At 46.9% G+C, this 15,551-nt stretch overlaps 1 protein-coding gene across 1 annotated transcript in view; it reads left to right on the top strand.

The window, feature by feature from the left end:
- LOC119167671 (epoxide hydrolase 4) overlaps positions 1 to 15,551 on the top strand; it is a 212,322-nt gene that overhangs the window by 128,217 nt on the left and 68,554 nt on the right. Inside the window, exon 4 of the mRNA XM_075865908.1 lies at positions 6,890 to 7,014. Within this exon, the coding sequence (XP_075722023.1) occupies positions 6,890 to 7,014 (125 nt within the window). The remainder of the gene's footprint in view (positions 1 to 6,889; positions 7,015 to 15,551) is intronic.

Raw genomic sequence — 15,551 nt, 5'->3', positions numbered from 1 at the left:
CACTTGAACATGAACAACACAATTGCGAATGATGCATCCGTATAAAATGAAAAGGCTGGGGCAGGTATCTTCTCAGGTTCCCTTGACTGGTCCTTTTCGGTTAGACTCCCAGATTACACACCAATATTCATAGCAGAATTATTTGATATTGTACTGACACTACAGAAACTTCCTTTGGGCGAATCGGAAGCTGTCGTAATTACAGATTCTTTTTCAGTATGTGCTGCTCGGTCTTCAGAAGCCAACTTAGCACTCTTGCACATGTTTCGACAACTCATACCGACAAACTTGCAAAAACTGCAGCTCTTATGGGTACCAGGCCATCGTGGCATATATCTCAATCAGATGGTGGGTGCACTAGCGACAGTATCTCTAAGCGGTCCCATTATCCTGATTCGCGAACGCGATCGGTGAAGCCGATTGCATTCGTGAATGGCGACGTCGCGCCTGGACCACCGATTTGACGCGAGCCGAGGAAGCCAAGCGCAAGCGTCTTCAACGCGTCCCTCCTCCCATGTCTTTGCGTTTCAAAGCAACGTTTACTCCAGTAAACGCTACACCCACTTTCGCTTCGCTCCCTGAATGTGTGCGCATGTTTTTTTTTAATTTATTTTATATCTCTCTATAGCTATCCTCTTTCCGACCCTTTTCCCCACCCCCGTACAGGGTAGCAAACCAGTTCGTCTAGGTTAACCTCCCCATCTCTTCCTTTTAATTATTTCTCTCTCTCTCTCTCTCTTCGCTTCAAACCGTTCTTCCAGCACCCGTGTCAACGCCCGTTTCAACCGGGTCAACGCCGTGCGCACCAATGCCGCTTCGCATCCCATAAGGGTTCCCTTCGGGGAGATGGTCCATACTTTTAGGGGCGAAGCTCCTTATGGCGTGGCTTGTGCGTCTCTCGTAGTACGTAACCACCAGTGGCACATACCCGAAATATCGGTCCTTACGATTTTGACCTCCAAGGTGGTTCCGGTGAGAGATTTCTTCTGTGCGTTGTTGAACAATAAAAGATAGTGCTCGATGCACATGTTAACGGCTGCTAAGGGGGAATGAGAGACAGGAGCATTCGACCTTTAGGTAACGCGCACGCTGCAATCCCCATTAGCAGCTATTGGCATGTACATTGAGCACGATCTGACAAGAAAGGGTTGCTACGTTATACTCGCTTGGTGTAACCTCCTTGGTTTTAGAAAGGTTTAGCGAGCGTTGGGCCGCGTAGCCAAGAATACAGTGAACTAGTATATACCATGAACACGAGGTGGTTAAAGGTGGGAAGTAGACCCGAAGCGCAAGCCGTAAGAAAGTGTGCATGTGCCACCTCCCGTTTAGTCCTTGAAATGTACGCTGGATGGCGGTGCTTCTATATGGAGAATATATGATGAAAAGATGCGAGATGGTGGTACTTGTAGTGCTGAATAAATGGACGAACGGACACACAGACAGATGCATGGATGGACGCATGAACGGACGCAGGCGCGGATGCATGGACGAACGCAGGGACGGACGCACGAACAGACGCACGCATGGACGGGTGGATGGACGCATGGACGATTACACAGACGTACGCAGGAACGGACGGAAGCAAGAACGAATGGACGGACGAATGCTTCGCCCCACTCCCCATCATTCACTCCGTGGATATGCTGCCATTTTTTTTTTAGTGCGCTATCAGCATTCTTAACTTTCATCGCTTTCAAGATCAGTCCACCATTGATCAAGCTACGACGCGATGTGATTGCGTCATCGTTTTAGGATACGTTACGCGCTAAGACCGGGAGGTCATGGTGAGATCATAATGGTGTTACGAAATTTGACGATTCGTGATGTCATCGTGACTTCACATGGTGACGTCATCTAGTGAAGGTAACTTTTTGGAACCCTCGTCTCCGACGCTGCTGGACGTGAGAGGCCGATGGTGAAATTTCGTTTTCGATGAGGAGGCATCTGCTGCTTTGGCCCTAAAACAAGAATGCTTTATAGAGGCACAGCGATTTGTTTCACGATGACGGAGGTCCGCTCTCCAGATCGTTCACTTGCAGTGTTTGAGAAAAAATGAGGCACTCTAATGAAAATTTATTAGGCCTTACTTCCCGAAACCACAATGTGGTTATGGGAGATGCTGCAGGGCAGGGCTCCAGAAATTTTTACCACCTTTTTTTATTGCGATATCGACTTGTCTTTAAGGCATAATATTTTTTGGTGTGTTATGTGTATTACATATGCGCCGTTTGGCCGGTGTTGTGTATGAAGTGAAGCAGTGTCTTGTGGAGTGTGCTGTCATGTTTCCGGCGGTTGTAACAGGTTGTATCACTGTAGTGAAGGCCGGCTTTAAGGAGGTGACCGCAGCGTTCCTGGGATCCTTTAACGTGCACCTAAATACGGGGCAATGTGGACGACAACGCTAAGCTGGGAAGGTTGTACGGATAGCGTGCTTAATACTGCGCAGTTGACACATTAAAAAAATACCACGAGAAAGTGGTACTAGCAGTTGATAAGTCAAGGCACATCAAGTGTGTGACAGCAGAGCTCAAGAGACAATACGGAACACTTTAATGATGTATGATGTTCAGTGGTTAATGACCGTTCAATACAGTTCACTTGGTTCAATACAGAAAGTTATTTTTTTTATTTATTTCTTCATGCTGTAGCCTTGAAGGCCTATCTCAGGAGTGAAGGTGGAATACAAAAGTGTCATACAATGCAAAACGTACTGAGCATGAAGATAAATGGCTATTAATGTGCAAAAGGAATTCATCACGTGGCAAACATTCAACATGATGAGGCAAATCATTTCATATTTGAATAATGTGGACAAAAAATTATGTACGAATATACGAATTTGTTCGGTGATGAAAAGGAGACTTATTCAACTGATGATGGTGTTGTTTTGATGTTGGTTTGGCAAGTGTGATGTAGTGCTGAGTGAAGAAAATGGCTGACAGTGAATAAGTGCGTAAAAGAAGATTGAAACATTGAAGGTGACGATACAAAGAGAGTAATAAGCTGACGGCTACATAGGTGAGAAACAGCTGAAAAATATCCATCCTATAGCGACGATATATAAAGCGCACTGCTTTCTCCTAGACAAATTCAATTTCTTTATGTCAGATATTTTGAGAGGTATGCCATTGACAAAGCCGCGTATTGGACTAACCAGGGTTCCATAAGGAAGGAGTGTTGTGTTATTTGGGCCAAACGTACATAGTGTATACGTTGTAGGTACCCCAGTCTTCTAAGGGCACGACGATGTGATGGTTCAGCGAACTGGGAGCGTGGGGGTAAACACAGACACAAAGCAAAGAGGAGCCCCCCCCCCCCCCCCCGCGCTCCCATGTTTGCTGAACCATCATGAATTACCAACTAGCCCACCTTTCCATTCTATTGCACGACGATGTGACCAAGATAGATTCTTACTTTAAAAAAGAGCGAAATATTTGGCCAATATAGGACAAATAAATGGCAAATATATTCAAGGCACAAAGAATATGTTACGCAATATGAATAAAAAACGAAAAAATATGAAACAAAGATGCCAGGGTGACATCTGCAATCGTAAGCATATGCTTCGGTACAACAAATGATGGCGGTGCAATACGTCACTACTCATCTATGGAAAGCAGAGGCGTGCACCATTCAGTACTGGATTGTTTATTTGGGCCGGTGAATTTTCAGTGCGTGTTTTCCCATTAGTTACGACCTCGCAAGACAACAAACGAAAAAATTGTACCTGGAGGTGCAAGTATTTATAATATATTTACAAACATGACATCAAATCAGGGCTCAGTTACTGTGAGGTGAAAAAAAAATGACTCTTTTTATGATCCTACTCGCTACAACCCAAAATCTTAAAACGTCTTTTCTGGAAGTGTGAATTCCTGAGCACTTCGGGACCTCGGCCCGAAAGCAGTGCTTACACGCCTCAGATTACGCGTCTCGACGGTTTCGTTTCTGAGCTGTAGGAGAAATTAGTGATGATTTCAATGAGTACCGCCAAGGTTTAAAGCGCTAATTACGTCGTTAGAGTTTGAGTACGGATGGGGCGAGCCTGTTGCTGTCTCAGCACCATGTAGTGCAGCCAGGCAAGGATAAAGGCTGGCAGAAGGGGGGGGGGGGTCTCAAGGGGTTTAAGGTGCCCTCTCTCTAAAATATGCTTCTGTTCCCCCAAACCACTGATGGAAACAACCTTGTTCACTCGAATGCATCACAGATTTGGTCTATAGTGCAGTTGCACGCTCGAAAAAGAAAAGGAAGAAAAAAGTCGCCCACATCTTCCCACAGGGAGAACTTGAATAATTGCGTCACAGAGCGGGGGGGGGGGGGGTATCTGGTTACTGTTGCCTAAATGGGCATGATTTGCGAATGCCTAATTGTTATTTTGTATATAATCGTCATATTTATTGAATGAAAGAGAAGCGTCGCCTTCAACGTCAAGCGAAAGCCAAGTAAAGGCTACCTTGACTGAATTCCGAACGTGTGAGTCGGTTTTTTACTAGCAGACGCCGGCTTACGCCGAAGCGCGACACCGAAGTGCGACAGCGTGCGACCTAGAAATACTATGCCTTAAAGGGCCAGTAAACAGCCCTGAGGTCAAATTTTTTTATAAATAGATGTATGTGCAGTTTTTCTTTGCAAACAGGCTGCCGCGAGTACTTTGCGAATACATGCTATATTAAGGAAGTGACAGGGGTTAGAACATCGGTCTAAGCTGGTTTGAAATTTTTGCGCGGCCTCGCCCCCCTTCTATCTTCCATGAAGGGGAAGGCGTAGCCCATCGTCGTGACTCCGCCCAATTGGGCAACGTGACACCACGTCAGATATTGACATCTTCGGCGAACTCGATCGTTAGCAACGCCCTTCCGCTTGCTGCGAAGCATGGTTGTTTGTTTACCGTTTGCCGCACCAGCCGCGGGGCAACCATGTAAGCGTCAGGCGCGAAGTGTCGACTGTGAATGATCAGGTCCCCGACGTACGTCGCCGGATGACTGATTCACTTCAGCCATGCAGCGCGCAGGGCCCCATCGTTAGGCACCCGGTGCCTATGCTTCTCCCCTGCCCAGTCACTCGATTGGCAGCCGACGACAGAGCAACGCTTTTTACCCGTGTTGCTCATGTCAAGGGTGAAGTACGTTCGTATGTGCGCACAGGCGCTGTAGTTGAGCGAGGAGTGTACACGTGCACGTGACAACTGCGAGGCTGGTTCTTTCACCGCAGAGCCAAGAAACAAGGGGCAGTTTCGTAGCAGTGGGTGGGAACAGGAACTAACGTTGGCTTCACTACAGCTGTTTTTTCACACCTGATTTAGACCGATCGGTGAGCTGCTTCGGCGAGTTGCGTGCTACGTCACGTCACCGATCGCCGAGTTGACGTCACTGCGCGTGCAAGGGAGTTGGTCAGGTGTGGGAAAAATGCACGAAAATTGTTTTTCGAAACAGAGGCTCTGCGCGGCGCGCAGCGCTGCAATACTCAGAAAACGTGATCGCTGCGATGTTATCTACAAATTGCGAAGTTTGTATAGGGAGTGTAAAAAAAAATTGGAGCCTGTTTACTGGCTCTTAAAAAAATCTTTTACTAGGGCCGTCCAAGACTTGATAAAAGCAAAGCTGGTCGGTCTAAGTAGAAGACTAATTTATCAGTTCGGTAACTTAACTCAAGCTAATTTTCAAACTTGGTTTAAGCAAAGGTATTCTTTAATATTTTTCTGACTCTTAGATCTACCATGCTTTCTATCATGTCAGCAAACTTCTTGTTCAAGTAAGCTGTGTTGGATTACCGTCGCCAATCCTCTCTCGCCCCGCACCATGTCGAGCCTCTCGATGGGCAGCATCATCTTCCTGTGCGATCGGGCAGGAGGAAATGAACAGGCGCAGCAAGTCTATTTATGGCGTATTTATTGACGTAGACGATTGCTAAGCGACACCTTCATTTCAAATTCTGGCCCTGCCGAGGTGGTCTAGTGACTAAGGTACTCGGTTGCTGACTCGCATGTCACGGATTCAAATCCCGGCTGCGGTGGCTGCATTTCCGATGAAGGCGGAAATGTTGTAGGCTTGTGTGCTCAGATTTGGGGCACGTTAAAGAACTCCGAGTGGTCGAAATTTCCAGAGCCCTCCACTACAGCGTCTCTTGTAATCATATGGTGGTTTTGGGACGTTAAATTCCACATATCAATTATTCATTTCAACTTCACGGGGTTATAAATAGTAATTTTGATAGTGGCGACGTGGTTCCTACACAGCCGTTGTGCCGCATATGCTCCTTGGCATAACTTTAATTAAACTGTTGCGGTAGCTAAAGGGTAGGTAGAATAGAGTAGACCCTAGAAACCGTGGGCCATATCCTCACACAGGGATTGACCAAGAACCGGTTAGTTTTTTGAAGGCAGTTATGAAATAAAATGTATTGACGAGCGCGGCTTGGTGGTGGCTCGTCCTCACCGTCCTTCGCTCACTTCGTTCTCTTCTTCACCGTCGTCGTCTGACCTCACGTTGCTCCCCGAAGAAATCGCTTCACACGAAGTATTTTCAAGTTCACTACTGGGTCTCCAGTAGTGTACTAGCGTGGTTGTGTAAGGACAAAACTGTACTGTGAGCTTGCTTTGTGTTGTGCATATCGCATTTATCCCTTCGTAAGTTGAGAGTGAACTACGTTTCTTGAAATGTTCATGTGTTGGAATCTGTATTTTGCATTGAAGTATTGTGTTCTCCTCCCCCCCCCCCCCTGTAACAGCAAATAAATGATGTGGGTACTATGATAAGTAAATTATTATTGAGTGAATACATAATTAAATAAATAAATCCGAGATGTTTGATTCAGTTGTGTTAAAAGACGAGACGCTCTTCAGAAGCATATCTGTGTGTGCTCATAAATTATTTTCATTTCAACACTTTAGGATGTGTCGCTGCACTACGTGTCAGCCGGAAGTCGAGACAAGCCTCTGCTTCTGTTACTGCATGGCTTCCCGGACTTCTGGTTCTCCTGGAAGTACCAGATTTTGGACCTCAAGAAAGACTTCTGGTATGCGTTACTTGTCCTAAACGTACTGGCTGCTTCCGAGACGAACTTCCTATCCCCACTACCGCTGATAAAAGAACACATTTTTTTTTGTGTGCGTGTAGCGAGAAGTACCTAATAAGCCATAGTGGTGAGCCTTCATGAATGTATTTCCAACTTTACAGTTCTTATTCCGCCTATTTTATGAAAAGCAGGAATCTATTAGCATCACTTATGAAAATGGTGTTGTCCTATGGGCCATCAAGCGCAATATATTATTTGGCCTAATGCTTCACCTATTTTAAGCCTCATTAAAATTCATTCGAAGCATCAAGTTTTATTGTTCACATAATATATAAGGAATCGTTAGTGCACAAGTAAGGCGCCGGCTACACCTTAGCCCTTGAGGGAATGTTGAACAAATATCTTTAAAAAAATAAAGAGCGGTATTTGCAGAAACACACATGCGAAAACGCATTTGCAAAAACACACTCAATCGCAGATATCAAAAAACACCAACAAAAAGATAAGAAAAGGTTTGAAAATCAATCAATAATGTTTCTGATAATATCTTTAGTTGAGATTAAATCCAACCAGCACAAAATAGCAGTGCACACGTCTGGTTCGTATGGAGAGGTATTCCCTCGTATGTACATAACACTTCACACGTTTTCCACTTCAGCAAACACACATGATGGATGTCGTATAATATTGCGCATACTAAGTACATCTTTTATACAAATAAAAGTTCGTGATTTCTTGGTATATAGCTGTCAGCGATTCCGCTGACTTCTAAAAAAACATTTCAACGCTTTTAAAGTGTACATCTGTAAAGCAACATTCCACCACGGGCCCAGAAGTTTCTTGATACTGAACAGTATGTGGTCTTATGCCAACAGTTCCGATTTGTGATGATGTGGGCAGTCAATAAGAATGTGACATGCGTCTTCAACTACAAATTCATATTCGCATTCGGGAGTTGTTGCTCTGCCATTTCTGTGTAAAAATATTTTGTGTACGCGGTGCCTACCCTCAGCCGGTGAATAAGTGTTTCCATACTTCTTTCTAGTGCTAGCGTAATTTTGAATTTCAATCTATATGATATAAACCACAGCTCTTTGTACTTTGGTCAAAGTTTTTTTCTGCTTAATCGGAAATTTGTTGCGCTTATAAGCACTACACAATTTATTTTTCGGGACCGGTAAAGAAAAAGTCACAACATTGCCACATAGGCGAAAGAATGAACGCGGTAGCAACAAATTGGAAGGTCACGCACAGAATGGGGAGCATATCGAAACGTTCCCGGTGTTTCTCACGCACAAAGCACGCAAGAAACGTACACACAGGGACATATTAACGCAAATAAGCGTCTCAGTTGTTACTTTGCTGTGTCTGAAAAGCGCGTGCTTTTTGCAAGTGGAGGCTGTGCAGCGATTGCAGTGACTTTTGTGTGCCCAGTAACAACAACAGAATCGTTCCGACGAAACTCAAAGGCTAGCCAAGACGTGCGGTTCTCCCCACTGCAAGATAAGTGCGCGCTCAAGCGTACACCCGCTTATTCTCTACGCGGGCCAATGTACGCGTGAGAGATGAAAGCCACCGCGCGCTTGCAGCGTCATCTTGCTGATAATGCCGAAAACACAATAATTCCACCCCTCTCCCTCTGAGATGCACGCCAACAGCGGTAAGTGGTATGTATGAATAGCTTGCCATTTGGATTCGCTCGCAGGATTTCAAGCTGGACGGTTGTGCCCTCGCGATCTCCGACATCAGCGTAGCTCCCGCCGACTGGTTCGCTCTCCGCGGTCTCCTGACGCCGTGCAGCTCTCGCATTGAGGCGCCCCGCCCTTGGACTGCTTCGACCGGATCCCCACTTTCCTATCTCCTTCTTTTTTCTCTCGCTTGGCTGTCTTCTTCTCCGTCTATTTTTCTTCTATTCTTTTTATCCCTCCTTCTCCCCACCCCCATAAGGCACTGCGCCGTGTCGCCTGAAGGCAGACAGAAATTAGGTGCCTTTTTCCTCTTCATTCTAACCCCTACCACCCACCACCACCATTTGAACGTTCAAGGAGGTACCTCTCGGAGGCTCAGTATAGTTATTGCCTCGCAATCACGACCTTGGAGGTCACACGTTCGATTCCGCGCACCGGAGTTTTTTTTTCTGAAATATTTTCTTTCTTGCGTTTTCATATGTTTATTACATACGGTGCATGATATCGACGACGACGTTGACGCCGACGCTGGTGGCGAAATACAGCCGAGAGTGTCCATATTGTAACGACGCAGATACAGCAGAAGTTGGATATAAAATAGCTCACTTTAATTACTTGCAAAACGCTCGTAAAGAGGACCGGGCAAGAACTTCGTCTTCCTTTCTTGCTGCGCGAGCAAGTTGCAGGTTGAATGCGGCACTTGCCTCCCTCCAGGAAGAGCATCGTCCCGAAGCTCTAGGACAAAATACGTGGTTTATGTAGTTGACGTATTATGCAACTGGCTCACTGCAATATGGCTTCATCCGCACATTGTGTACGATTTCAGATTTTTGATGGCAAGTTCGCAAGGAACTTTCAGCGATGACCTCATAGTTCACGTCACTTAGGCTCCGTACAACATTGTAGGGACAACAGTACTTCTTGAGTAATTTTTCAGAAATGGCCGCGTCGGCGGATAGGGCTCCAGACCCACACTTTTTCGCCTGGTTGATAAGTCGCGTACTGGTGTCACAGGTTATAACGTTGTCCGTCGTAACTTCGCACCGGCCGATTCGCACGCGTGCAAGCTGCCATGCCTCTTGAGCTCGTTGGGTAAAGGCTTGAGCATCGGTGTGTGTATCGTCGCAGTCGTGGAGCAACATGGCATCAAGCATTGTCGTCACTTCACGGCCATAAAGAAGACTAAATGGCGTGCTTCGGGTAGTTTCCTGCTGCGCCGTATTATAGGCAAACGCTGCGCATGGTAGAGCGTCGTCCCAGTTTTTATGATCCACGTCGATGTACATACTCAGCATATCGGCAATTGTCTTTTTGAGGTGTCCTGTTAATCCGTTGGTTTTCGGGTGGTAGGAGGTAATTTTTCAATGTGTTGTTACCCTGAGCTCAAGCACTGACTTAAGGAACATGGCTGTGAAAGCGGTACCTCTGTCCATTATTATAATCCTTGGAGCACCATGCCTCAGAACGATATTTTCAATGAAAACTGTACCGCTTCCACTGTGGTTCTGCTTGATAAAGCCTCTGTTTCTGCGTAGCGAGTAAGATAGTCGGTAGTGTCAGTTACCCACTTGTTTCCAGTACGCGAAGCCAGAAATGGTCCAAAGAGGTCCATTCCGAGTTGTGCAAAAGGCACGGTGGGCACTTGATCTGGTTGCAACAATCCGGCTGGTTTTAAAGGTGACGATTTTCGTCGTTGACAATCGAAGCACGCGCAGACGTAATCCTTTACAGTGCCTGGATGCTTCAGCCAGTAGTAATTCTCTTGGATTCTGGTCAATGTGCGCGTGTATCCGAGGTTGCCGGAGGTTGGCCGATCGTGGCAAGCACTCAGATTCTCATCGCGAATGGATGTCGGGACGACAAGTAAGTGGGCACTTCCACTGGAGGAAAAGTTTCTGTTATATAGGACACGACTGGCAAGAAGAATGATGGCAGGCTCCTTGCAAATATCTTGGGAACGCTTGTAGACTGGCCATTAGGAAAATAATAGGAGGAAACAACTCGCTGTCTTCTTTCTGCTTAGACGAAATGATGACGCCGTCAACCACTCCTAAAAACGCCATGTCATCTTCTTCTCGGACATCGTCTTGCTTTATAGGTGACTTGAATAAGCAATCAACATCGGTGTGTTGCCGTCTCGACGTATAGACGACCGTCATATCGAATTCTTGAAGGCGTAAGCTCCAGCGTGCTAGCCGACCAGATGGGTCCTTCAAGTTGGTCAGCCAGCAAAGAGAGTGGTGATCGCTGACTACATGGAAGGGACGGCCGTAGATGTACGGGCGAAACTTCATAACTGCGCATACTACAGAAAGACATTCTTTTTCCCTTGAGGGATAATGGGACTCGGCACGGGAAAGCGTCTTACTTGCACATGCGATCACTCGCTCGGCTGAGTCTTGCCACTGGACGAGTACAGCGCCTAAACCTACGTTCCTGGCATCGGTATGGATAATGGTAGGAGCATCCTCGTCAGAGTGAGCAAGCACAGGTGGTGTCTGCAGGCGCTGTCTTAGATCATCAAATGATGCTTGTTCATCTTCGTCCCATAAAAATGAAGCATCGTCTGTCGTTATACGTGTTAAAGGGGACGCCATGTGGAAGAAATTGGTGATAAATCAGAGGTAGTAGGCACAGAGGCCAAGAAAACGTCCCACGGCCTTCTTATTCATTGGCACCGGAAATTTTCGGATGGCATCGATCTTGTCGGGCTCCGCATTAACACCTTCATGGCTCACCAGACGTCCTAAGAATCGGAGTTCCTTGAAACCGAAATGACATTTTTCAGGTTTCAGCGTTAGGCCAGCGAAACGTATTGCTTGAAGTACTAATAGCAGCCTTCTTAGATGTTCCTCGAATGTTGCTGAGAAAAAAATGACGTCGTCGAGGTATACCAGACACGTCTGCCACTCAAGGCTTGATAGGACGGTATCCATCAGTCTCTGAAATGTTGCTGGAGCTGAGCACAATCCGAAGGGCAAGACTTTAAACTTGTAAAGTCTGTCAGGCATAACAAAAACAGTCTTTCTCTGTCTCGCTCATCGACCTCGATTTGCCAATATCCGCTTTTCAGGTCCATTGACTAGAAGAAAAATGGCAGCATATCCACGGAGTGAATGATGGAAAGTGGGGAGAAGTATCCGTCTGTCCATTCGTTCTTGCTTCCGTCCCTCCACGCGTCCGCCTGTGTGACCGTCCGCTTGTTCATTCGCCCGTCCATGCGTTCGTCTGTTCGTGCGTCTGCACGTCAATCTGTGCGTCCGTCCCTGCGTTCGTCCATGCTTCCGTCCCTGCGTCCCTCCGTGCGTCCATCCGTCGGTGCAGCCATCCGTGAGTACGTTCATGCATCTATCTGTGGGTCCGTTCGTCTATCTATCAAACGCTCTAAGTACCACCATCTCGAATCTTTTGATCATATATTCCAATAGAATGGAAAGGTCGGCTAGTTGATAATTCATGATGTTTGATCATATATTCCGCATATGCACCACCATCCAGCGGACAATCCAAGTATTAAACGAGAGGTGACACATGCACACTTTCTTACGGCTTGCGCTTCGTGTCTACTTCCCACCTTTAACGGATGTTGAGAAGCGAAGGAAGAAGTAGTGCGTTCGGGCATAATTCTGCTTTGAACAACCATCGTTTTTTCTTAAACTGTCAGAATTCCTGACTTTCCCTGAACAAGCGGAACGGAAGACGTCACCCCCCGGGATGGGGGACCATCCATCCAACGAGACAGCGGGCCCTAGCCGTTTGCATAAGGATGGACCGAATGTGGGTGACTGCGTTGGCGAATCTGCTCATTGTGATGATTCTACCAAGAGCTCATCAGTGGAAGAGATGGAATCGGAAGCCGACTTCAGGACATTCCATACCCGCCGGTTCAAAAGGAAGCTTCGCAGGACGTCATCAACGGCAGAGCCACAACCGGCGCTAGACAAAGGCAAGCGATGTTTCACCATCTCGTATGTACCCATGTCTACATCAGACAACTGAACTCACTAAACAGGCAGTCATTGACTAATTATTTCGAGCGAGTTGCACCTGCTCAAGTGAATGAAATTCGCATAAATAGCAGGAAAAAAACATATTGTCAGTTGATGTGACAAACAAAACCATTCTTGACAAACTGAAGGCCGTCACGCAGCTCGGAAGTACTTCAGTTCGCGCGTTTCTCGCTCACGGGAAAGGAACAACGACTGGCGTGATAAATGACGTTGACGCTGACATCACAGACGCTGACCTGCAGAATCTTGTGACGTCGACAGTCAAAATCGTGACCATACGCCGCTTCGGGCAGTCTCGCTGCACCAAACTAGTATTTGATTCTGAGACTCTGCCCCCTAGCGTGAAGGTTGGATACGTGAGACATCCCGTGCGCTCTTACGTGCCACGGCCTTTGCAGTGTCACAAGTGCTGCAAGTTGGGACACGTCAGCGCAGTGTGCAAAAGTGAGACAACTTGCCAGCGGTGCGGCGGGTCTCATAAGGTGGAAAACTGCGATACTGCTGTTCCATTGAAATGCCCAAACTGCTCTGGTGCATATGAAGCAACGTCGAAGGAGTGCCCGAAGATCAAAGAAGAAATTCGCGTCCTGCGGAAGATGGTCAGAGACAACTCGACACACAGAGAGGCAGTCGCGTCCATCCGCCGACACAGACGTCGTCCAAAACGTAGGCACCAGCGAAAGCATAGTAGACATAGGAGTGATGCATCACCATCAGCAACAGATGAACATACGCGTACGCATTATCAGGCCGCTACACCCATGTTGTATGCACCACGTCCCAGCGATGCAGAAAGTGGACCAACGCCCGCGTTGCATGCCGATGCTTCAGATACTGAGTGGCCTTTGCTACCGACTGGAGCAATAAAAAAGACCACATCATGGGCTGCAACTTCAAAGAGGGCGGAAAATGATAGGCAAAACACTGAGAAGAGCCAAACTATGCTGAAGAATCTATTAAAATCTATTCGTGCGATTCTCAACGAGCTACACACAAGGAGCGAAAACAGCAGTGCAGATCCTTAACGTGCTGAAACCGCTACTGCTGACCCTTCCATAAACAATATGGCGAATTTCTTCGATGAACGTGTGCGCACCTCTGCCATAATGCAGTGGAACGCACGGGGTTTGCGAAGCCGATTATCTGACTTTCGACAACGGATGTTTAAATACAAATTTCCGTTGGTTGTAATGTGTGAGCCGAATATGATGTCGTCGTTTCGTATTTCCGGATACGTCACTTTGTGGTCACGTGATGATCGAAATGCGAGCAAAGTAATTATATGCGTACGTCAAGATTTAACGTACGTGAGACATGCCGTGGCTCCTCATGCTTCTAACGACTATATTTGCCTATCTATAAAGCACAAGCGACGTTCAATATCAATCATTGGTGGATACATTCCTCCTAGAAGCCACGTGGACTGTCCCCATCTCTTGTCTGTTCTCCAAGCTTGCCCTGGACCACATGTATTAGTTGGGGATTTTAATGCACATCATCCCATGTGGGGTGCTGCCTCAATGAACACCCGCGGCAGGGACATTGCCGATTTTGTGCTCAATCAAGGCCTTATGTCCATTAACGATGGCTCACCTACTTACCTCCGTGGCGCATCGTACAGCAGCTGTCTAGACGTATGTTTTGTGAGCAGAAGTCTCTTGCCTACCGCCTATTGGTTTGTAGACGTTGAAAGACATGGAAGTGACCATCTCCCTACATATATACAGCTTAAAGGTTTCCATCGTTCGTCTCCCCGGCCTGTGAAAAGCGTAGACTGCCCAGGATTCCAAGCTTCTGTAAATGCTGAGTGCGGAAACATTCAATCTATATCTGAAATAGAAAGCCTAATTGCATCAGCCTTAACAACGCATACGAAACTTGTGAATGTGTCGCTACCAAGATCACAACTTGACGCACAATATGAATACCTTCGTGCAATTCGTCGCCGGGCAGAGAGAAAATACAGGAGGACGAAATCACCAGCTGACCTATCTACAGCACGCCATTGCGACACCTCGATAAGCTCGATAGGCAATGGTGGAGGGTATTTTGTAGCTCTCTTGATCCTAGAAAACCCCTCTCTCGAATATGGCAAACTGTCCGAAGCCTTCAGACGCCCACTCAACAGTTGTTCCCTTTCCGATCTTTGGCTCTAAAGCAAGGTCGACCTGAAGTAGAGGTTGCAGAAGATTACTGCCGCTTACTCGTAGGTATGTCCTCCTCATCGATATCACCTTCGTGTTTAGCCTCACCGCCATCCAGCGACGATCGCCTCGACTTGCCATTCACAATGCACGAACTCGACGCTGCGATTTCTACGTCCCGACGGTCGTCCGCACCAGGGCCTGACGGAATTACTTATTCGGCTCTATATCACCTCAGCCAGGAAGCAAGGCAGGCTCTCTTGTCGTTCTACAACTCTACGTGGGAAACAGCGACAGTACCAGAGAGTTGGAAGTGCAGCCGCATAGTGGCCTTACTGAAACCAGGCAAGTGTTCACACGAGTTGTCTTCTTATAGACCCATTGCCCTAGCCAGTTGCATCGGTAAGGTGATGGAACGCATGGTGCTGGCAAGATTGGAATGGCTGCTGGAGAATAATGTCGGCTTACCAGATTTTATAAATGGCTTCCGTAGAGGTCGATCAAGATTCTTCTGTTGAAAAGGAAAGACAACGTCGGAGATTGGTAGGGGCCGTTTTCTTAGATATGAAGGGCGCGTACGATAGCGTCTACCATGAGGCCATTCTTGACGCACTTGAAGACATCGGCGTAGGTGGCCGACTACACGCATGGATAGGGAGCTATCTCAGAGGACGTACCATTTTTATGTCGACATC

The sequence above is a fragment of the Rhipicephalus microplus genome, chromosome 6, assembly GCF_043290135.1.
Source record: "Rhipicephalus microplus isolate Deutch F79 chromosome 6, USDA_Rmic, whole genome shotgun sequence".
Classification (NCBI taxonomy): domain Eukaryota; kingdom Metazoa; phylum Arthropoda; class Arachnida; order Ixodida; family Ixodidae; genus Rhipicephalus; species Rhipicephalus microplus.
This window is presented reverse-complemented; position numbering and strand designations above follow the sequence as displayed.